The 22,430-nt window shown below is 46.7% G+C and overlaps 8 protein-coding genes across 8 annotated transcripts; 3 read left to right on the forward strand and 5 right to left on the reverse strand.

Moving 5' to 3' along the window:
• Positions 1-7,983: 7,983 nt before the first annotated feature.
• On the reverse strand, positions 7,984-9,264 carry LACBIDRAFT_319670 (uncharacterized protein; the record flags this gene model as incomplete). The annotated part of the gene is made up of 8 exons (XM_001878391.1): positions 7,984-8,064; positions 8,124-8,268; positions 8,331-8,440; positions 8,494-8,649; positions 8,699-8,720; positions 8,771-9,015; positions 9,078-9,148; positions 9,198-9,264. The coding sequence occupies 8 exons, from the start codon at positions 9,262-9,264 to the stop codon at positions 7,984-7,986; spliced, it is 897 nt and encodes a 298-aa protein (XP_001878426.1).
• Positions 9,265-9,549: 285 nt separating this feature from the next.
• Positions 9,550-9,765, reverse strand: LACBIDRAFT_315569 (uncharacterized protein; the record flags this gene model as incomplete). Its single annotated transcript, XM_001878392.1, has 1 exon — positions 9,550-9,765. The coding sequence occupies one exon, from the start codon at positions 9,763-9,765 to the stop codon at positions 9,550-9,552; it is 216 nt and encodes a 71-aa protein (XP_001878427.1).
• Positions 9,766-11,443: 1,678 nt separating this feature from the next.
• On the forward strand, positions 11,444-12,477 carry LACBIDRAFT_315571 (uncharacterized protein; the record flags this gene model as incomplete). The annotated part of the gene is made up of 6 exons (XM_001878048.1): positions 11,444-11,503; positions 11,566-11,675; positions 11,731-11,882; positions 11,933-11,983; positions 12,044-12,135; positions 12,196-12,477. The coding sequence occupies 6 exons, from the start codon at positions 11,444-11,446 to the stop codon at positions 12,475-12,477; spliced, it is 747 nt and encodes a 248-aa protein (XP_001878083.1).
• Positions 12,478-13,238: 761 nt separating this feature from the next.
• LACBIDRAFT_324671 (uncharacterized protein) lies at positions 13,239-15,450 on the reverse strand (the record flags this gene model as incomplete). Its single annotated transcript, XM_001878393.1, has 3 exons — positions 13,239-14,800; positions 14,974-15,041; positions 15,152-15,450. 3 exons carry the CDS (start codon positions 15,448-15,450, stop codon positions 13,239-13,241), a joined length of 1,929 nt encoding a protein of 642 aa, XP_001878428.1.
• A 643-nt stretch (positions 15,451-16,093) lies between these two features.
• Positions 16,094-16,753, reverse strand: LACBIDRAFT_315573 (uncharacterized protein; the record flags this gene model as incomplete). Its single annotated transcript, XM_001878394.1, has 4 exons — positions 16,094-16,308; positions 16,383-16,440; positions 16,497-16,553; positions 16,610-16,753. The coding sequence occupies 4 exons, from the start codon at positions 16,751-16,753 to the stop codon at positions 16,094-16,096; spliced, it is 474 nt and encodes a 157-aa protein (XP_001878429.1).
• A 615-nt stretch (positions 16,754-17,368) lies between these two features.
• Positions 17,369-18,198, forward strand: LACBIDRAFT_324672 (uncharacterized protein; the record flags this gene model as incomplete). Its single annotated transcript, XM_001878049.1, has 4 exons — positions 17,369-17,535; positions 17,886-17,978; positions 18,044-18,095; positions 18,133-18,198. 4 exons carry the CDS (start codon positions 17,369-17,371, stop codon positions 18,196-18,198), a joined length of 378 nt encoding a protein of 125 aa, XP_001878084.1.
• A 1,740-nt stretch (positions 18,199-19,938) lies between these two features.
• Positions 19,939-20,770, reverse strand: LACBIDRAFT_315574 (uncharacterized protein; the record flags this gene model as incomplete). The annotated part of the gene is made up of 2 exons (XM_001878395.1): positions 19,939-20,602; positions 20,658-20,770. The coding sequence occupies 2 exons, from the start codon at positions 20,768-20,770 to the stop codon at positions 19,939-19,941; spliced, it is 777 nt and encodes a 258-aa protein (XP_001878430.1).
• A 228-nt stretch (positions 20,771-20,998) lies between these two features.
• Positions 20,999-22,133, forward strand: LACBIDRAFT_293285 (uncharacterized protein; the record flags this gene model as incomplete). Its single annotated transcript, XM_001878050.1, has 2 exons — positions 20,999-21,850; positions 22,095-22,133. The coding sequence occupies 2 exons, from the start codon at positions 20,999-21,001 to the stop codon at positions 22,131-22,133; spliced, it is 891 nt and encodes a 296-aa protein (XP_001878085.1).
• Positions 22,134-22,430: the final 297 nt, after the last annotated feature.

Raw genomic sequence — 22,430 nt, forward strand, 5'->3', positions numbered from 1 at the left:
ATCTTCAATGGAGTTCCGATCTGAAGCTTCTAAGATTGTGAAGGAGCTCTTCTGTCTTCCTCTTGCTATTGATCAGGCTGGTGCTTACATTGCTTCTGGAGCCACCACTATTGGAAACTATCTTGGAAAATATTTTGAGCATAAAGAAACATTATTGTCCCATTCTGAATTTACTGGTGCTTCTAAGTATAACAGAACTGTCTATGAAACTTGGGAGCTATCATACAAAGAAATTCAACAAAGGGCTGAATCTGATGTTTCTCATAAGGCTGATGCAGCAAATAGTGCAATACTCCTTTTGGGCTTATTTCCTTTCTTCCACCATGAGGGAATCACTGAGGAAATATTTTTTTATGCTGCTCTTCAAACATATGAAACAACCTGTAATGCTGAATTGCCACTTGCCAGTTCTATGCTGAATCGGAAACTGCTTCCTCTGAATAAGGCAGGCATGTGGGATAATTTTCTTTTTGGAGAAGGCATTCGAGTATTGCTGTCCTTCTCACTGATAAAAAAAGGGCCATCTGATGGTGTGTATGCAATGCATCCACTGGTCCATGCCTGGGGGAGAGACAGAATGACATTGGATGGAGGGAAACAATGTTGCTTGATGGCATATGTTACTTTGTCGTGTTCACTAAGATGGGATGAATGCCAGCCTTATCGATTCCAGAGGGCCTTGGTAACACATGTGAGAGCAAATATAGAGCATTCCAGATCAGAAGGTAACCAGCAAAGTGTCAGCTACTTGGATGATGCTTATACCAAGTTTGGGAAGCTGCTGCGGGAACAAGGATATCTGAAGGAGGCAGAAACCTTGGAGATTCAAGTTCTTGACGCAAGAAAGAAAGTTCTTGGAGTGGAGGACCGACACACAATTGAAGCTATGGGAAGTCTAGCATCAACATATTCTTATTTGGGAAAATACACAGAGGCAGAGAAGCTGGAGATGCAAGTTCTGGATGCAAGAAACAGAATTCTTGGAGTGGAACACCCAGACACAATCACAGCCATGGCAAATCTAGCAGCAACATATCGAAACTTGGGAAAATACACAGAGGCAGAGAAGCTGGAGATGCAAGTTCTGGATGCAAGAAACAGAATTCTTGGAGTGGAACACCCAGACACAATCACAGCCATGGCAAATCTAGCAGCAACATATCGAAACTTGGGAAAATACACAGAGGCAGAGAAGCTGGAGATGCAAGTTATGGATGCAAGAAACAGAATTCTTGGAGTGGAACACCCAAACACAATCACAGCCATGGCAAATCTAGCAGCAACTTTTCAAAACTTGGGAAAATACACAGAGGCAGAGAAGCTGGAGATGCAAGTTATGGATGCAACAAACAGAATTCTTGGAGTGGAACACCCAGACACAATCACAGCCATGGCAAATCTAGCAGCAACATATCGAAACTTGGGAAAATATACAGAGGCAGAGAAGCTGGAGATGCAAGTTCTGGATGCAACAAACAGAATTCTTGGAGTGGAACACCCAGACACAATCACAGCCATGGCAAATCTAGCAGCAACATATCGAAACTTGGGAAAATACACAGAGGCAGAGAAGCTGGAGATGCAAGTTATGGATGCAAGAAACAGAATTCTTGGAGTGGAACACCCAGACACAATCACAGCCATGGCAAATCTAGCAGCAACATATTGAAACTTGGGAAAATACACAGAGGCAGAGAAGCTGGAGATGCAAGTTATGGATGCAAGAAACAGAATTCTTGGAGTGGAACACCCAAACACAATCACAGCCATGGCAAATCTAGCAGCAACATATCGAAACTTGGGAAAATACACAGAGGCAGAGAAGCTGGAGATGCAAGTTATGGATGCAACAAACAGAATTCTTGGAGTGGAACACCCAAACACAATCACAGCCATGGCAAATCTAGCAGCAACATATCGAAACTTGGGAAAATATACAGAGGCAGAGAAGCTGGAGATGCAAGTTCTGGATGCAACAAACAGAATTCTTGGAGTGGAACACCCAGACACAATCACAGCCATGGCAAATCTAGCAACAACATATCAATCATTTGGCAAAATACACAGAGGCAGAGAAGCTGGAGATGCAAGTTCTGGATGCAAGAAACAGAATTCTTGGAGTGGAACACCCAGACACAATCACAGCCATAGCAAATCTAGCAATGACATATCGACACTTGGGAAAATACACAGAGGCAGAGAAGCTGCAGATGCAAGTTCTGGATGCAAGACACAGAATTCTTGGAGTGGAACACCCAAACACATTCACAGCCATGGAAAATCTAGCAATGACATATCGACACTTGGGAAAATACACAGAGGCAGAGAAGCTGCAGATGCAAGTTCTGGATGCAAGACACAGAATTCTTGGAGTGGAACACCCACACACATTCACAGCCATGGAAAATCTATCAATAACATATCAAAACTTGGGAAAATACACAGAGGCAGAGAAGCTGCAGAGCCAAGCTTATAAATTGATGAACATAGCTCCTGAAGCAGAATCTCATCCAATTACTACTATGGCCAATGTCCAAGAAGCCCAAGAGATTCAAGTTCTTGATGCAGGCAGCACAGTCCCTAGTAAAGAAAACTTGCATTCAACACCACTTGTTTTGAATCATCCAGTTCAAGCAGTTCTTCCAGATGCAACAATAATTTCTGGGGGAAAAGGTATCTGTTTTGGTCATTGTTCTTTAAACACCCACTGATGTTTTTATTCTTAGTTCATCATCTTACCAAACCTGCAAAGAAAGTTTCAAAATTTAAATCCAGAATAGCACATTTGTTCTTCAAAAAGAAAGATCTTGATGATGACTTTGCAGGAAATAGTACTTAGTTCACCTACTACAGTGATACCATCCATTGCTTCCCAATTATCTTTGTTTTAACAATGTAATTATGTCTTGATATGCTGTTGAATGGTTTTCTTTTGCCTGATTCACAAACATGTTATTCTTTGCTCTTTTGTACTTTGTCTCTTCACTTGAATTGAACACTCCTCAATTCCCTTGATTCTCTTTACAATGCTCCCACTAATTTCCACTGCCCCAAAATATCTCAGCTTGATGAACTAGTCATAAGTACTGCTAGTGGAATATATTCTCCCTCTGAAACATTGGTGATATGCAGAAAATCTCTGAATTCAAAAGTGCAGTCTGCACTATGTGGCAGGAACTTCTGCTAAGCATGTCACAGGGCTATGCTTCCTCACCACAACATACTGTTCTCACCATACTACCTCTTCATGCAGCCTCATGCACATGCCTAACAATGCCCTCACAAATTATCACAGATTCAAGTATTCATAATGTGTGATGACAATCAATTTCCCCTTCCCTATCAATTCTGTTCAACTCACATGTCAGGATTATCATCAAACTTTCAGTCCTGGAGTCCTGGGCCTGCCTTCTAAATCTTTTCCCACCACCCAGCCCATTCACACTGACATCAGGTCAGGACATAGCAAGACTCTTGATAGAGACTGAGGGTGCTACAAAAGCTACTAATGTCACACTCAAGGCAGTGATGACTAGTCAGCCACATGGTAGTATAATGCAGTACTCCATCCTCCCTGACTTCGTGACTGACATGTGTAATTGGATTGATATACTTGTGCTGCACTTGGTGTTTGGAAGTCTGGTCAGAGGACTGGAAAAAGACTGTGACCAGATCGGATGACTGATCAAGACCACAAATTATCAGGACTAACAAAGACCATAACTGCGGTCTGGTCTACAGTTCTCTATAGATTCCAAAATTTCAAGACCAAGCAAAAACTGGTTTAACCAGTCAAAGACCGGTCTTTTGGGCCTTCAAATTGTGGTGGGGCCAAACTTAAGGCTTGAAATATAATTACCTCCTTTTCGCAGAACAGTTCTACATTTTTGATGAGAACCTTTGAAAATGTGTTGCCAAATATGCCACTGCTGTTACATCTGGCTTGAAAATTTGAATAGACTGCAGTATTGACTCTACTATGCCTATTACTACTTGAACAATCACTAAAGGGATATAACCAAGGCTTCATGATCCCCAGCCAAAGGGTAAGCCATGTGTGAGGAAGAGCAACTCAAAATCAGAAACAACACAGGGAAGCCACAAAAGGGCCACAAGGGACTCTGATGATGAGAGCAGCCCTGAGCATGACAAATTTTCCTCAGGCTTCAGCTAGCAACTCTGAGTCAGCACACTGACCCAAGGAGAAAGCTGGCAAGTTTCAGTGTGTCAAGCTTTCAGGTTTGGATGAAGTGGGGGTGGCCGACAATGACGAACAGCCTGGTAAGGATGTTGAGGAAGTGGACAATGGTGTTGATGATGAGCAACCACCTGATGAACAAGAGGTTGGCCCTTATTACCTGATACAAGCTTCATTGACTTACCATACCCCAGAACAATGGTCTCAATGACCACCAACATTGAGCTGACCTCCAAGAAAAGCCTGTAAAAAAGGAATTGACACTCAACCTCCTCACTATAATGACTGACAAAGTTACTGTGAAGTTTGAAGTTCAAGATAAGCGACAATAAGTATGATGCATTGATAGGATGATGGTGGACTGTTTGCAAGTAAGCTGTAGCACTACCATTCCATGGAGATGCTTACTCACTGACCAGGGGTGATGAGGCATTCATCAAAGCACATAAGAAGTGCAAGGCCTTCCACAAGGAAGGGAATTCTTCATGTCATGCACATATCTGTCAGCATTACGATCATACAAGCAAAAATGCAGAAAGGAAAACATATGGATGAGCCATTGGGCCATACCTCATGATATCTGGAAGACCATGGAGGAGGAGAAGGAGGCCAAACACAGAGGTTGACTAATGAAGAAGCAGCAGCAACAGCTGTTAGACTTCAAAACCATTGCAGGACCATGTGAGTTCACAAGGGAGGCCATGCAGTCACAAAGCTGATTGCAACTAATAACCAAGTAAGTCATTCTTTGATGTCCTATTCAGATAAATGTCTTGTTATGCACCTATAGCCACTTGCTCTGGCTGATGACCTTGCATTTCAGAACACCTTGGTGGAGATGAGGCCAAAATCAATGACTAATGACCTTTCCAGCTCCTACAACACCAAGATACACCTCCACAATGAGTTTACCAAACACATGAAGCTGCTAGAGAAAAAAATAACTATAAGAAGCTCACTTTTTGATGCTTCGGATAATGCTGAGTAGTGTTTGAAAGTCTGGTTAGGTTAAGTTATTGGGTGCCCAGGGGCTCTAACCGAGACCGAGACTGGTTAGGGTTCGTTCCCAGACCCAAAATAACCTAACTGGACTGAAGATAACCAACGAAAACCAGTTAGTTGCAGTTACTAATCGGTTAGGACCGAAAAAATAGAAAATAGATTACAACGGCATATATTTCTCATATTCCTTGCAGTAAACATTATTGCCATGCATCGTATCTTTAAAACAAGCCCAAGAACGCTAAATTCGGTGGAGAATTGACAATTTTATAATAATATTCTTGAAAGCCTACTATTTTAGCCAATATTTTAGAGATTTGACCATAACTCTGTCAGATTTTTAGTGTTTCTCATGCTTTTAGATGTGTTTTGAAGGGGTATAATAGGGTCGGTTGTAACCGGTCATAACCGGTTTTTTAACAGTTAGCTAACTGCAAAATAACCAGTTATTTCATTTCCAGAATTGACTACAGTCATTCACCGGTCAATGAGGCACCCAAATAAAGAATGGTGTCAGAAATTTTAAATACAAGGGATATGGACATTATAAACTGAGAGAAGTGTGCACATACATCGTACCCTATGTAATATCTAGTTACAAACTCAAATTCATGTTGTTGAATAATATATCGCATGCTATCAGTGCTGCAAACGAAGATCAGTGCAAAACCAGTCAATGAGGCAGATGTCACGCTGTCCCAATTTGGGGATTTTGCTTAGTCACTTCAGTTTCCCATCGCTTCGTCAGACGTCTGGAACAGATTGTAAACGCGTTGTAACACATGTTACATATTGTAACGTCTCCCTTGGCACGTGTGACAGAATGTGACCTTCTCCCTTTCAAGTGTGATTTGGTCCATTCAGTGGTTTTTGGTTCACTGGAGCATCAGCTCAGCTCAAAACTCTTGTAATTGAATATTTATGGTATGCCTTGAGATATTATCAAACAAAAATGGCTCTTTTCCGAAATCTAAGGCCAAGATCACTCAGATAATATTCAGTTTTATGGTGAATGAGCACTTATCTGCAGATATCAAGAGATCAAAACATGCTACACCTTAGAAACTTGGGATTACTATAAAGACTATATATGCACACACAACGGAGAAAGAATTAAATAAATAGCTTGAGAACTGACCCCAGAAAAGTGTTTTGACTCATTGACTAGTGTGACTCAGTGACCGGTGAATGACTGTAACCACTAACTGTGGTCCGGTTTTTTTGCGGTTAGGTCTGGTCTGGTCTCGGTTATTTTCCAGTTAATTAACCTAACTTCCAAGCACTAATGCTGAGGACTTACCTTAGGCAGCTCCTGGGAAGGTGTCGATAACTCAAGATGGATGATCAGCCAATACAACAAAGGCAGGGTTTCAGGGAATGACTGTACATTGGATTGCAGTGATGGAAGAGAAGTGGAAGTTGAAATTAGCAGTTATTGGATTCAAGGTGTTATCAGGTGGACATAGTGGGGAGAACCTTGGAAGATATTCTGTGGGTTTGCTCAACCGTGTTGGGATCATGGACAAAAATGGAACAAAGGTTTGTCCCAGAAGGACAAACAAAGATTGTACAGCATGAGATTGAGTTTCACTTGTCAGCTCTATGCTTGTGTGTAATTAGAAATACATGCATCGTGGAACTCGACTCCAGCGAAGCCATAATTTCCAAGGGTGCAAAGGTTCATACAAGCTGCGGGCGTCATGGTTGGACTTGTGAAAGAAGCTTTGCTCAAGACGCGTATCCCTCCCTGGTCTCTGCAAATATTCAGATGTCGTTAAATATAGCGTAGGAGTCTAACTAACACGAAGCATCCTAGTCGCGTCCAACCAGGCAATATTGCATTCGGGTTAGAGGACGTCTGCATAGCTGTAGCTAGAGTAGGTTCTGGTTCCTAGAAAGCCGTTAACTTAGTGGAAGGAAATACACGACCCGCTTCAGTTCAGCCTACCCAGATTGCAATGAGCAACAAGGCAATGACGGAGTTCAGGAACCTTGGCATCTTCAATGATACGCGGGAGTCTGGGCACTGAACCACTGCTTGAGGACCTGTTATATACTTACAGTAACGGTCAAGTGAGACCGATATCGAGCAACATAGACCCACCTTCCGTCCACCCTGCGAAAATTTGATGGTCTTGTCAGTGACACACAGTCGTGGACAAGCCAAGGACAAGCAAAGCCCACTGGAAAAAAACGGCTGACGTCTGTATCGAAGATCGATTCGGAATGGAAAGATTAAAACGGTGAGGCTTAGGACGTTTCCAGAAGGTTCGTGAGCCTGGTTCCACTTATAAACCTACTTTTGAGAAGGGTATGGCTGACGTCTGCGTAGAGGAAGGGATCAATGAAGCAGCCATCTTGAAAGAAGAAGGTAAGTATTATGAAAGACCAAAGTTGCACGACCGTACCCTTGGAGGCGATTGCGAGTCGCATTGAAGATGTTGGTAAACTTGATGTGGGTCTTCGGCGACTCTTCGCCTTGACGCAAGATTCTAAAATCTTGCCGCCTTGAGTGTTACAGCAAAGACGCAGAACAACCACGAGGCAGAGTAGGGGGATTGTATAAAGATAAGTACTAGTTCAAATGAGTGAGTATTACAGTGTGCATTAACGTCAGTATCATGGGTGGGTGGAGTTGATTAACTGGTGGGGGTGGGGTGTGGCAAAGGATCCATATCTATATGGGGGCAGGTAAAGGATCCAAACTTCCATATTTTTGAGGGGGTCATATATCCATGGGGGTGATTTTGAGCGATTCGAGATAGGAGTGTTGAGGGGAGGGCTTAAACGTATTTGGAGAACAGTGGTATCAGCGATTGCGCAAGGGTATAGCTGAACACCAATTTCGGGCCCACCACTAGGATCTACGAATAGCGCGTGCATGTGTCAGCCGTCGTCAATAGGGAAGGAGAGGAGATCCAACCTTGGGAGTCAACCCCTTGAAAAAGGCTGTAGGACCCTCATTTTTCACGAGCTCCTTGACGACCTGTATGCCGCTGACTTTGCGCTCAAAGTTGGCATTTTGAATGCGAGTTTTGACGGTGTCCAGAGGGGCAGCAATCGTTATACTGTTATTGTATTATATCAGTCAGTTTTGGGAATGTATGGAACGGGAAAGAGGGATATTGACCTGGCTACGGCACCAGCAATAGAAGCAATGAAGTTTTGCGTCCATGTTGCGCGGGAGTAATCAGTTACGCCGAGGACGTATTCTTTCGTCACGGCTGAGGCACCGAAGAGCTAGGGGGCAATTAGCACGTCATATGCCTGGTGACACAGAAAGAAAGATGTACAGCGAAAGAACCAGGGGCGTTTCTGGCCATTGTCCATCCCCAGCCGCGATACAGCGTGGTGCCCTCCTCCATGAAGATGCGGACAAAACCGCGGCCACGGAACGCTTCTGGGTTGACTTGGCGTTTGATTTTGAGTGCGTCAAGCGGAAGGAGGACCTATTACCATCGTCATTACTGTACCATCAATCACAGGGAGGGCGCTTACGACTTCTCCGATTCCAGTCAAGCTATCGGCCGAGGGAATTAGTTGAGAAGCAAGGAGAAGAGGCGCGCGTACGATCCGGCAGTAGCCTGCATCATCATCTTTCCCTTCCGCTCGCCAAAGGTGTTCGTGAAATTCGACTTGTAGTGCTTGTTGATGAGGTCGTTGAACCAAGGTTGCCCGCCAAACTTGTACACACGCTGAGCGACTTTGTAGCCTGCTGCGTAGCCTAGCCCAGGGAAGAGAGACAGGAACTTGCGGGCCAATGGTGCAGATGCGTGGTCCCTGAAGATTATGGGTGACAAGGTCGAGAACGAGACCTGTGCGTTGTGGAAGTAAAAAGTTCAATTGCGCTTCCCTTATAGGCATGAGAACGACAAACCTTGTTCTTGTTGCTCATCAATCGTTTGGCTACGGTATCAACAGGGTGGAAGATGAGCAGCTCAGCAATCCCTGTAGCCGCCGTAAGCAATGACACCGATGACTTAGTGGTGCGACTGACCAGATGTCCCTGAGCCCAAAATTCGAGCTGTGCCAGAGTCCTTTCCGCTGGATGGTGGTGGCGACATGATGGTGGTAGAGATACAGGTCTAGCCGAAGAAAGAAATCTAGGAAGAAGGGGATATATAAGACTCCTGGGTGCTGTTAATTGGAGCTGTTCTTTTTAAGAACAGTCACCAGTGCAAATCGAAATTTTTAACGCCCTTGAACAACATGTACAAATAGTCTTGCTATAAAAACTGCATTTCTTGACGACGTTTTTCAGCGCACTCATGTCAAATTGCAAACCACCGAACACCTTCCTACGGTCTGGTATTGTGCCCAAGAAGTGCTGAAATGGACCCTTGGATGTCTTAGCGCTCGACGAAAGTCCCGTTTTTCTTTGCTGGAACTTCAATTTCGGTTACGCTGGTGGGAGAGAAACAGAGCCGGCAGTCCATACATTTATCGCTACGAGCCGACATGGAGCAATGTCCACGTACAGTAATGGAATGGAGGATGACCGCGTTAATCGCATTGATGCTGTTGAGAAGTGACAAGGACCATTCAGGAGAAAAAAGTGTACCCATCGATTCAAGCCGCTAGGTAGCCTTTCAGCCTGATTTTTTTCCACTCATGAGACAGTATGTACTTCAATTATCGACCCCCGTCACTCCGTCCCATGATGATGCCTCTGCCTGGCGAGCAGCGTTGGCCAGGGCTGCAGTGTCAGGTAAATACCTTTTAACGATGTCAAGTACAACTTTCCATTGACGTCCAACTTCAGCGAACACTCAGCAATGCTGCTTCGCGTTTCTGTGAAGGATTGCAAAGTCACTGAGGCCCGATTACACCTTCGGCATTGCCATCAGTGCCCAAAAAATAGGCTGATATGGTACCCGCCTCCAACCAACGAAATTTACTCAGATTAGTCAGTAGAGAGGTGACGATCGGGCAACGATGAACATCGCCGCCTCTTGTCGGACCACCAAGTGGTGTGTTCTTCTCATTCCCCTTACTCAACGACATTGCGTCATCTGAGGATAACATTGCCAAGGTATCAAATCTGGCCGGCTGTCGCCATCGTTCTGATGAGATTGTCGAGCTGTCAATCCCAGCGCTCCTTCAGTCGGGCGGTATAATGCAAGATCTGTTTCCGAGAACACCGTTGAAGGTACTTATGTAGAGGTATACCGTATGTATGGGTTTACTCTATATGCGAAATTTTCACACATCCTACCCCAGAACCTGACTCAACATTCATCCAAAGTGCACTGACTTCACCGTGCTGCAGGGACATATCCTTCCTTTGAAAATGCCTCACGGAGTTTACGGTCCTCAACCTTTCGACAAACAGCGTGAGTAACTCCACTCCATTTGCACGTGTGTAACACTTACGTATCAGGCTAGATCAGGGATCAATCTACTCAGAAACCCCCTTTCCGGCAGAAACCCTAGGATTTCTCGTTGTCGGGTAGAACCCCCCCATCATCAACCCAAAGAAGTATTTATAGAAACCCTATGTCGGAGATGAATTAAGCAGTGCTGGACAAGTCGGTCTTTGAATTTTACATGTGACATAATCATCCGAAACGATGTCAAATGAGGAGAGAAATGGAAAATAGGGAGATGCAAACCTTGGACCATTTGGGCTCTTAATGGAGAGATCTAGTCACTCAATTGAAACTGGAATTGCGAGGGAATTCAAAAGTTCTTACCATAGTTGAGGCCCAGTGAAAATCGACCCTAAAAAATGGCCAAATGGATCGGTGGAGCCCGATCTGAACAGGGGAGATGGCCGGAAATTGGCAAATATATCGATTTGATCCGGAGAAACCCGATCTGCACAGGGTCAATTTTCACTGGGGTTGAGGCGCGGGAATGGGCTGTCTGAATGCCCAAACGGAATGTTGGAGGGCCACTGCCGAGCCTCGAGGGAAGTCGGACCTCAAATATTTTGACCATCGGCCATCAGTGATTGCTTGTGGTACCCCAGGTTTCTGAAGTGGTTGGATAGAAACCTTGGGGTTTCACGTGGAAAGGGGGGTTTCTGGATAGTTTAATCCCTAGATCAGGCTTCAGGATTATTCTCCTCAGGGCGTCGACATCAGTTTGTACCGAATTAAGAAAGTCCTTTCGTCGTGAATCTATTGAACCACGTTCCTGGAAGATGCGAAAAAACGATCGCATTCGTTTCACGTTCTCACAGTTCTTGATTGAAATAGTCTTGATACTTCCTCTCCGTTGCAGTAACTTTCCCGAAAGAAAATGCTGTTCACTATCGGCCTCACCGCGTTAGCTCTAGCCTCTGCGGCTTTTGCTCAAACTGTAAGTTTGGCTCAGATCCTTCCTACCGAGTCGAGTACACTGAACTCAAACCATGCAACAAGGTGGTCGTAGTGGGCTCAGCGCCAACTTCGGGGGGAGGTATCTTCCAATACGCTCCCAATAATTTCAAAGCGACCAACGGCACTGTCATTACTTTCCGCTTTTCTGGAGCGTAGGTAATCGTTTTCATCTTCTTCAATCTGGTACCCAATGAATTGCACGCTCAGGCCAGGAAACCACACCGTCACTCAATCAACGTTTTCCGATCCGTGCAATCCCCGTCCTGGAGGATTCGATTCCGGTTGGGTTTTCATACCTGCCAGTCCTCCTCTCTCCGCAACGCCTGAGTGGAATTTGACGATCACGGATGACTCTAAGCGTACGCAAATCTTTCTGAGTTTACTGGTGATCATCCTCACGTCGAATTAGCTATTTGGTTCTACTGCAAGCAGATTTTACCCAGTTTTCATTGCTCATCTGGTATGTTCATTCCCCATGGGATGGTCAGGTTTAGCTTACCCCTCGCCCCCCGCCTTCAAGGAATGATTGGAGCTATCAACGCACCCGCAACAGGCGACAACACCTTCGCAGCGTTCCAGGCCAACGCCAAAGCATTCAAGGGCACCCCCAACGTAAGCATCCTCACCGCCCGAATATCGGCACTTTCTCACCTCAATCAATCGGTCATATAGCAAGGTGAAGGAGGTTTAGTTGGCATTGGTGCATCCGCCTCAGCACCGGTTGGCCCTGTTCCTAGCGGGGCACACCTTTACACTGCTGCTCCTCTGCCCATTTCGAGCACTCTGTCCATTTCGAGCGGTAAAGCCGCTTCTACTGTCACCGCTCCTCCAATGACCAGTCTTGCATCTACGCCAGCTACTTCAGCTCCCGCTAAGGGCAGCGGCGCGTCTGCTCTATCGACGAGCTCGCTGGTCGCTTTCATGGCCGTTGCCGTTGGGTTCGTGCTGGCATGATGGAACCTTGCACTTGAAGGATCAATGAAGGATCCTTCATAACATACCCGTCAAGTAGTGAGAGTTGTATCTAAGACTGATCATAAACGACTCCATTGACAACCATACATAGTAAAGTAGCTCCAGCAAGGACTTACACAATTCTTGATTCTTGTAAACCCGAATCTGAAGCTCGATATCGAATATCCTAGATCCCTTTCGAATCCGACCCGCCAATCTCAATAGCATCTTGTCGAAGTGTTGACCATACCAGCCAGGAGGACAAGGCGATAGCACGCCACCTTCCGCAAACACATGAAATGATGATTCCACAACACTGTAATACGACGCATCGTGAGCGGTTTTACAGATTAGGAACATATGGAAGCCGAGGCGTGTCGTTAAAAAGTGTGCCGGCATCATCAGTTTGAAGTCAGCGCTTCAGCGCTCCGACAGTGAATTATGGCTGCAGTTTCTGGCTCCACCGGCAGCAACTGATACTTTGTTTTTAAATTGTTCATGAAGTCGAGAAACTTTTACCACCCCAACCTCAGGACTCTGAAAAAAAAAAATGGGCAGGCATCGTGAGCGCAATCTGTCACAGGATATCAATTTCCATGCATCAGAATCTGCTGGTACTTATGTTGACGAACGGCGAAATGTTGATGCCAAAAACTCAATGAGTCAATCGCAAACCGCGACGTGATAACCTAATTGTTCGCATCCCTGGCATTGAAAACATCTGAGAAAACAAGGATACTCGAGATATTGGTGGGTAACTTTTAGAATTCTATGGTGAAGAAACCATCCTCCACTGGAACATCGACGCCCGGCGGCCACGAAACTAACCTCTTCCCAGCAGGCATTTGCTCCAGTATACAGACCGACTGTAATAGCTCATAACCCTCAGGATCCGTAGATCTCCAGTCATTAGCAAAAGAAGCGCTAGTGCAAATGATTACTGGGTCTTTGAACATTTTCGCGAAGCTGGTGTAATGGTCGAGACTGTCTTCGTGGAGCAAAATGCCAGTCAAAATCTTTACATTCGGCCAAAGTGTGGTTCCCTCCTCGTTGAGTTGCTCCGCCATGTACTCAAATAGGCTCTCAGACGATGAACTGTCTACGATCGTGAGGTTGGTGATATGTGGGGTGAGCGCTGCGAAGGACGTGAAGAACTCAATGTCATTGTCTATGCAATTGATCAGCTCCAAAGAATGTAGCTTGGAAAATGGCCGCATAAATTTAGGAAAGGGGCTGGGTGGCAATGGAAGTTCTGTGTTGCTGAGTATCAGCGTCTCAAGCAACGGCGCGAACAGGAATGGGAGGAAATGGCCAAGAAGGTGATCGTCGGCGCCATAGCGGAGATGCTTTAGATTATTCATGGTGATCTTGGAAGAATGCGGCGAGTAAGGCTCGCTGAACTGTCGCCCAACAATTGACAAACTGGTTAACGATGGTAGGGCAAGAATTTCGAGGAATGTGCTGTAACTCCCAAGGTCCCAATCATTTAAATCAAGGCTATCATCCTCGAGCCGAAGCACTGTGACGTTGGAGAAGGGGGGGAGGTACTTGGATGGGCAGGTTGGATCCAGTCGAAGGTAGAAAAGCTTTGGTGCACCACCTAAAAACACTGAAGGAAAGAGTCCATCTTGGAGTCCATCGAAAACGATACTTGCTGTAATGCCAGGACACATCGTAAAGTATTCAAGGTTGGGAGCTTCCAAGTGTTGTAACCTGTCACAGAAGGCAAGGATTGGGACGTCCCCGTAGGAAAAGAGGGAGAATCGCCCCCAACGCGCAACGTGTGGTATCGTGCTCTCAAGCATGGAATTGAACAATGTAAGTGATCCCTCGCCTAAGACGGAGTCGGCAAATGCGAAATGGAGGTCGAGAAGACGTGAGCCCGACCGTTCCAGATATGTAACTAATCGATCAACCGGGATACGTTCTGGCAATTTAGAAGCATCATGGCGGAACATCGACCAAAGTAATGGAAAGGACAACGCGATGGATCGCCATCTTCTGCAAATATGGGAGATAGTGACTTCTATGAGTGGGTTGTTTGGAATCCCCTCAGCGAAAGACGTGTTATGTGCTGCTTCGAACATGCGACAGAGTATTTCAATTGGAAGGTTTAGAATGGGCGCCGTCTCGTTGTAGAGGGCTCCATATTCGCCTTGAGCCTGGATAATTTTGTAGTCAAGCTTCTCAAGCTTAGACACCAGGGCCTCCCTTTCGAATTGAAGCGCTTCTTTCTTGTCGCCAAGAACGCGTAGCCTACTCTCCCTGGCCAGGGTGTCTTTATTGTCCTGAGATTTTGGACGAAATGACATCGGGGCACGACCTGTTACGAGGAATGTAATATCAGGAAGATATCTTCAGATCGGAAGGATTCTTACGTGGGCCAACTCTTCTGAATGTGTTTTGTTGGAAAAAATTGGAATATCGCTGAAAATAGGCAACCTCTGTGTGTGCATATGTTTTTTTCGCACTTACCTCTTACCTTCATCTAAGTACAGAAGATTTTGTGTCCCTTAACGTCAGCGAAGGCCACAATTCGCGATGGCTGGTCTTCAATCTTAGGACTGGATAAAGGTGTAGCTGTCCAACGATTCCAGAAACACGCACTGAAAAATTAGACGCCGTCACATGGAGCCCCAACAAGCAGCCATTGAAGGGCTTCGCTCTGGCCTACTTTGGATCTTGGCTTGGGTTTACAATGTTAAATACCTCAACGTCGCCGATGAATGCGTTTTCAAGCTGCCCTCTCACGATGAGTCGTCTGTGCGACCTATAGGCTATATATGACTCGACCCAACACAGCCTCTTCGGATCACACAAGCAGGACTTTATCCCCAACTTCTCCATGTCCAACGCTCTACTGGGTGCCCTACACTGGTCAATTCTTCCAGGTAGCTTGAAGCGCCCAGTCTCTTTCTGCAATGTCTCCCTGCCTCTACCTTGCTCCTCATGGAAACGGGAGGCGATCCGCATTCTTCTCTTTATTTCCTTTCATTCGGCCCAGCATGCATCAGTCAACCGAATTAATCAAGTCGTGCATGGACTTTCTACCTTTTAATCTTTTGGACCAAAAATATGATCATGATTTTTGTACAGACTGAAACCAACACGCTGCGGGAGATGAAGGGCGTCAACTTTGACTCATGAAGAACAGAAGCCATTCAACCATTATCGAAGACCACACGAAGATTGCAAGCAATGTCAATGATGAAAAACAAGAACTTTCAAGCCTCAACCATTGTATGAAAGTCAATCAGAGGAAGAGTGCCTGGAATGTACGTCGCAACGAAGACAAATCGCCTGAACTTCAGTCTTTTGTGATGACACTTGCAATCACTCGAAAACATCAAACCGCAAACGTGTGACTATCTCTCAAACCTGTAGCGGAAGACCTTGTCATCCAATGGGTCCTAGCTAGAGCATTGATCAATGCGCTGACAGAGTGAGTATTCACGACCACTTCAATGTTTCTTTGCGTCAAATCGACATTGCCGAAAGATGTCGCAATTTTTGGCAAGCAGTCAAACAAGCGACCGACCTTAACTGCAGAATCCAATGAGAACAAAAAACACTTCAAGGACATTTGACAAAAGCTAGTGATTGCAGGAGGACGGTGCTAAACTATGAACAGATTAGGTGAATTGAATGAACGTGAGGGTCGGTTTTTTTCGATGACAACGAAGATAGCAATGATAAGATAGCGATGCACAAGAACAAGATAGAAAGGCGGGAAGACAAATCGGCACTCATCCACGACCACGTCCGATGAACTTCGACTTGAACATGAATCTACTTGCGTCCCAAACCCTTGCAAAACACCTTTAATCGACGCTGAAAGTGGTGTGATGAGTACATCAAACGTTGAACGTGTCATAACCAATTCGACGTCCGTACCCAAAAGGAACCTTTCGGATCCGCCGTCTGGACATCATCTCCAAAGAGGGTCGCGGTATCTTGGTCACGCTAGACAAATGGCTCAGTAAGCACGCGAAAGTGGCCAAAGGAATGAGAAGACTCACCGCGTACTCGCATCTATAGACAATAAAACCTGTCGGCGTTCGCATGTCCATCGTGTCCTGCAAGCGAGAAGCTCAGAGAAGAGTACGCTACAGCTGCGGCGATGTGGGCATACCAATAGACCGTCGTCCTCTGGTCTAAAAATGGGGATTTGAATTTCGCGACTTTGCGCTCGTTGATAATCTCTTAGAATCGTGGAGCCGTGGTCCGAAGTCAGGACAACCGTGAAGGAGGGCAAATGGAGTTGCGAGAGAGACATTTATTTTTGTGTAGATAGAGTGTACGTGCTGAAGAGGGCGGAGGAGCCAAAAAAATTGCTGGTGGGTGGGTGGTGGTGGTGGTGGTGGTGGTGGTGGTAGGGCTATGGCAAGAAACCGAACGAGCAACAAAAAGGTATGACACGTCTTTATATACCGTCCTCCTTTTGGGGCGCAGAGGTCCAGATCGGAGGCAACCGATCACAGAAACGGGGAACTGGAGAGGTTTGAGGTAATTGGGTTGCCGTGGAGTTTGAAAACGGTGTCCCTGGCCAGCCCTAGTTCCGGTAGCATGGAAATTTGCCTTCGCGCCTGACAATTCACTTCATCCAGATCTGAATTGGAGGGCTGGGCGGCGAAAAAGGGATGGAGGGAGTCCAGACGTACGACGTGCATTGAAGAGCTGGCGTTCAAGTGCTCGAGCTCGAGGCTCACTAAGAAAGGTAGGCGCGGGCTGCTGTAAATGGCAAATGTGTGAGAGAAAGTCAACCTTCGCCGGGATCATCACCAACTAACCTTCGACTTCCAACATCCATACATCTTTCGTCATTTCTTGACCTTTCAGACATGGTTCAAGGGTGGTTCAGTTGATCTTGAGGGAAGCTAACCGAGTCAGGATGCAGGGCGACTTGAAAACCTGGTGGGCATGCCTATTGGTTCTCTTGGTTTGTTTACCCCCTGACCAGCTGGCTGCGAAGGCGTACAAGTTTACCATTGACGAAACTGGGAGCAGCAGCTTAAGATGCTTCAACACCATCACCGACACTGCGGCACCGCTACAGCCGTGCGTCGGATAGGTTTGAAGTCGCGGCTCATCCACATGGATAGAGAACGTCACTCCGGAGTCAAGAGATGATCAACCACAAGACAAGTTTGAGAGGAGGATCTCCTTTCTTGATGTAGCCGACGGTGAAGCACAGCCAATGCCTGCACTCCGAGATCAGCTGGACACCTTTTGCTCCTCATGCTAGGCATCGGATTTGAAGAGGAAGGGAAGAGATGCTGGTCGTTGACGAGATTCTGGCCAATCGGCCAACATTGGTAATTCGCAAGTCGACATATAACGGTTTCACATTCGAATGGCTTCCTATGGGCATGGCTTGACTCCTTCAGCTCTACTGCTCGAAATTTCAGGTTCACCGATGTTCTAGACATCGCGCTGATCATTGGATCCCGATCTGCAAGCTTGCTCGATATAGCAGCCTCCGTCGAAAAGCAAATCATTTGGTTCGTGGAAGCCGACGAATCGGGGCACTAGGATCGGGCAGATGCTCTTGTGAAATTTATTCAAGCATCACAGCTCCAGGCTATCGGTCCACTGGTTTTGCTGGGATAGAGGGCGGCGTTGATCATAGCTCCCGACAATGATGGGCATGTGTAGAACGGTGGAGGACAAGGTCAAAGGGGTGAAGGGAAGTTCGCCGCTGCTGGTGAAGGCGATGGCTGATTGAAAAAAGTGGGCATTCTGAGTCCTCGATCGTCGAATGACCACCAACAAATGCCCAGCAAATGGAAGACGACCTTTAGAGGGCGAAGTGTGGCTCGCCACTGCTGGGGAAGGCGATGGTTGTCTGGAAAGTGGCAAAATGTGTCGTTGAGCTCGATCGTTGAAATATCGCCAAAAAATGTCCGGTTCCCAGAAGACGACATTGAAGGGTTGAATCGCGGTTCGCCATCCTTAGCCGGGGCCATGGCTGTTAAGACTGCCATCCCTCGTCCTCAATCGTTGAATGACTCCCAGCAAGTGTCCAGCTTCCGCCCTTCAAAGCGGCCATGCGCGCATGCACAAGCACGGTGCAAGCGTTTCATCTCCACCTGAAGCGAAAGATATGAAGGGGGCGAACAATCCGTTGAGTTCCCTGTAAGTCCCGCCCTCCTTGCTGAGTTTTATCAGGCTAAGGAGCGTGTAAGATAGGACCGACCAGTTGACTGTTGCCCACCTTTCCACCCGAGTGACTCTTCTTCAATGGTGTTTTGGCAGTCGGACAGTCCGCTTGATGATGTCCACCTATCGCGAATCTGGGTTCAATGGAATTTTGGCTGGTGGAAATTTAGGAAGTGGTGAATTTGACGCTATGTCGTGGTGTAGCAGTGGTCGTTGAGATTTGTTTGAATTTGGCTGCAAGTTCTTCATCGGCTTCCGACCACATGCCAAGATGTTGGTTCTCACTTTTTACGGTTGCTCTGCGACTTTCTACAAAACTTCGACGCGACGATCGACTGAGACTGAGGTGGCTTTCCGAACATGACCCCGCGACTTGATCATGACCTTCGAGTACCAACTTTGGCAATGAGCCTGAAACTATCAAGAAAGTCGTTCAATCATTCTGGCCTACAAACGTATTCCTTCTGTCTGCTCTTCAGCCCCTCATCTATGTCTAATAACCCCTTTTGAAGTCCCAGTCTAGGTTTTCTCAAAACTGGCAAACGATCTTAGCGTGAACATGATCTGCCTCACCGTAAAAACCCAGGAAAGGATTTTTCGGCAGACACAATTTGCACCGTGCGGCAGCTCGGGATCTCACCCAACCCACCCCATGGTTACTTTCTAAGTGACCCTTCGCTCCGATGCCCTTGAGCAAACTCTATCCGGAATTTCTGGCTTCCACTCAGACCTATCCAGTTTGCGAGGACATGGACCAATGAATGATAATCCAAAACTTTCTCCTTGTGTGGATCGTCACTGCCCTAATTCTTACCCCCTGCAGCCCTTGTAAAAGCAGTTCTCTCCGGCCCTCTGATTGTTGCCTGCGAGTTCTGCGAGTATGTTGGCGGACTTCTCTGCGTTCCGCAGAAAAAGATGGGAAATGCTGTGGCCACACTGCACTTTCAGGCCTTACGTCAACACCTATCTCTGAAATGCTTCGTTCAACAAGGCAGATCAGGAAATCGGTGACATGCGATCAAGGCCAACGCAATTTATCGTGGTCAAGAGCACATAGATAGCGACGTCTTTACAACCCTCCAATTCGTTGCGCGTTTCTTCATGCTTAGGATCTTTTCCACTTGTTCACTTTGTAATCGTGATTTTGAATAGAGATTTGAATCCTTGTCGTTTGCCTAAGTTGAAAGCAGCTCAAGCTCATCTGACATATCGGCAAAATTTCTCTGTAAATACACTGGCGGCGTGGTATAGAAATACACTAGTCACTATCTGCTTATCACTATTCCTGAGCGCAGTCAAATATCAACCTATATCCATGTCCTCCACAGTGCTTCCCGGTTCAACAATCACACCCCCAAGTCCTCCCAAAAAGTCAAGTGTCTTCGAGAAAAGCTCATCAAATTCATCAAGTAAACCCATACGCTCAAGCGTCGCCGACAAATCGTCTTCCTCCTCTTCTCCACCTCGTGTCAGTCTTTCCTCACTAAGCCATTCCTCGATCGCGGACTGTCCACCGATCAACAAGCTGCGCAGCCGTGCAACGTCAGTTTGACTCGGGGGCGTAGACTTGACATTCGAGGAGTCGATGGGTACCACAAGATCGACACCCGCTCCTGAACTTGGATCCCAAACTTGCCCTTGGAGTACAGCAACCCAAGCCTGGTCGAGGTCGTCTAAGAAATCGAGGAGATCCTGTAGGGCTGATCTTGCGAGCGGTAGTGGTATAGAGTCGAGATTAGCAGTTGAAGCGATGGGGCCGTCCGCCTGGCCATTCGTGGGGGGACTTTCTGAAGTTAATCTGTATCCGGTAATGGAGCTCAGAACATCTCCTGTGAGACGAAGTAGGTAGGCTGTCCTTAGACTGGTGGATGGGTCGACTGGAGGTATTTGAAGAATGATCTTCAGGAGGTGTCGTGAAGCTTCGAGGTAAGCGTGGAGGGTACGAAGCGTAGAAGATGTTTCTGCACTAATAGTACGAGAGTATGAGAGTGTTCGAATGAGTGATCGAAAGAACAACTGACCGTTTCTTGAAGTTTCTTGTGATCTGAAGAAAATGATCGTCCAGGTAGGTCATTAGATTCCGCTCTTGCCTTGAAGTCAAAGGGCGGAAAGGAAGGGAAATCGTCCGACCCATATTGGACCCTAGTAAGTTTTCCGTGCGAGAGGGTCAAGTCGGGGTGAGCAGAGGTCACTGGTCAGGGACACGACTTGGGGCAGGAAGGAAATGAGCCGGCTGATCGGGCCGTGGTGGGCCATTGTTGAGCAGGCCAATACTCGTCTTCTAAGTAACTGATATCCTCATGACTTACTCACTTTCCGAGTCAAGTCCCTCAACTATCCAACGCATTCACCCCAAACTTCAATGAATACACCTGAAGGAACACGAAATTGGCTGTTTTACACCTTCCTTGGGGCAATAGCAGATGCTCTGGACGTAATTTTGACATTCGTGATACCGGACAAGAGACCACAGAGTTGTCTCCAGCCGTCGGACGTTGACCAGCTTAGCAATGAGACAATTCTTGCGCTCAGAACGAACGGTTCCAAATTAGACCCAGACTCCGGTGTTGTCAAACTGACGCCCGGCACCGTCGCAAAGGCTTCTCAAGACTTGGACGAAGACGCCGCAGATGCCTCAGAAGCGAACGTACTCGACCTCTTGTTCGCGGAGACGACTATCCCCGTCCCACGCATCCGCCGCGTCGTGAAACGCCAATGGGACTTCCTAATGATTATGGACTACATCCCAGGTCCAACACTAGCCCATGTTTGGCCAACTCTTTCGACGTGGCAGAAAATTCATGTGGCTTTTACATTGCGCCGCTACGTCCGTCAGCTCCGTTGCCTGAAAGCGTCTGCTACGACGCCGCCTGGCCCACTGAGCGCACAAGGAACCAGGATATGCGAATCCCCCATCTTTGGTCAAGTTCAATCTCACCGCGGTCCATTCGCATCGTATTCTGAGCTCTCGGCTTTCTTCAACAAGCGCCAACAGATGGCGATGAACGCCGAGAAGTTGCCTCGAGATGACCCCTCGAGGGACGACTTATTCGACAATTCCGAACCGCTCGTTCTGACACATCAGGATCTCAACCTTCGAAACATCATCGTGGGCGAAGATGGCCGCCTTTGGATCATTGACTGGGCATGGGCAGGATATTATCCGCCGTGGTTTGAGTACGTGGCGATGAAGAGGCAGAATGAGGATAAAAGGGTCAGTGGAACGGACGACACGTTTTGGAAGGCAATGGTCCCTTTCATTTGTGGACCATATTTCAAGCAGGAAAGGTGGTTGGGGAGGATGTCACTGGGGTTGTACTTTAAATGAACGAATGCGGGACTGTATTGTCGTGGCTGGATGAGGATCACTTGTACGATATCACCATGCTATGGTGCTTCGGGGAATTGAAATTCAACCTATAGAAGTTGAAATCCGTTTGTTTGAATCTGCATTGCAGCATCAATATTTCTGTTCCGGAGTTCTATGGGATACTTAGTCTCTAGTGTGTGCAGGTAAACTGGCTAAATTGAATAAAAATCGACTCTCGGACTCAGTAACCATCGCGCGATGTTGGCGCGATGCATTTCTTCTGGACGCAAGCTTTTTATCGCACACGTTGTTCCTCATTGGGACCGCTCCGGAATATACCTCTACCTCTACCTGTATGACTACAAATTGCGTGCTCAGACCCGCGAAAGTTCCCCTCTGCAAAGCGGACCAGGAAATTCGGCTTCACAACGACAACTTGACAGTGACAACGGCAGCAGGTGGAGCTATGCAAGGCCCGAGCCGG

The sequence above is a fragment of the Laccaria bicolor genome, genomic scaffold (assembly GCF_000143565.1).
Source record: "Laccaria bicolor S238N-H82 LACBIscaffold_6 genomic scaffold, whole genome shotgun sequence".
NCBI lineage: Eukaryota > Fungi > Basidiomycota > Agaricomycetes > Agaricales > Hydnangiaceae > Laccaria > Laccaria bicolor.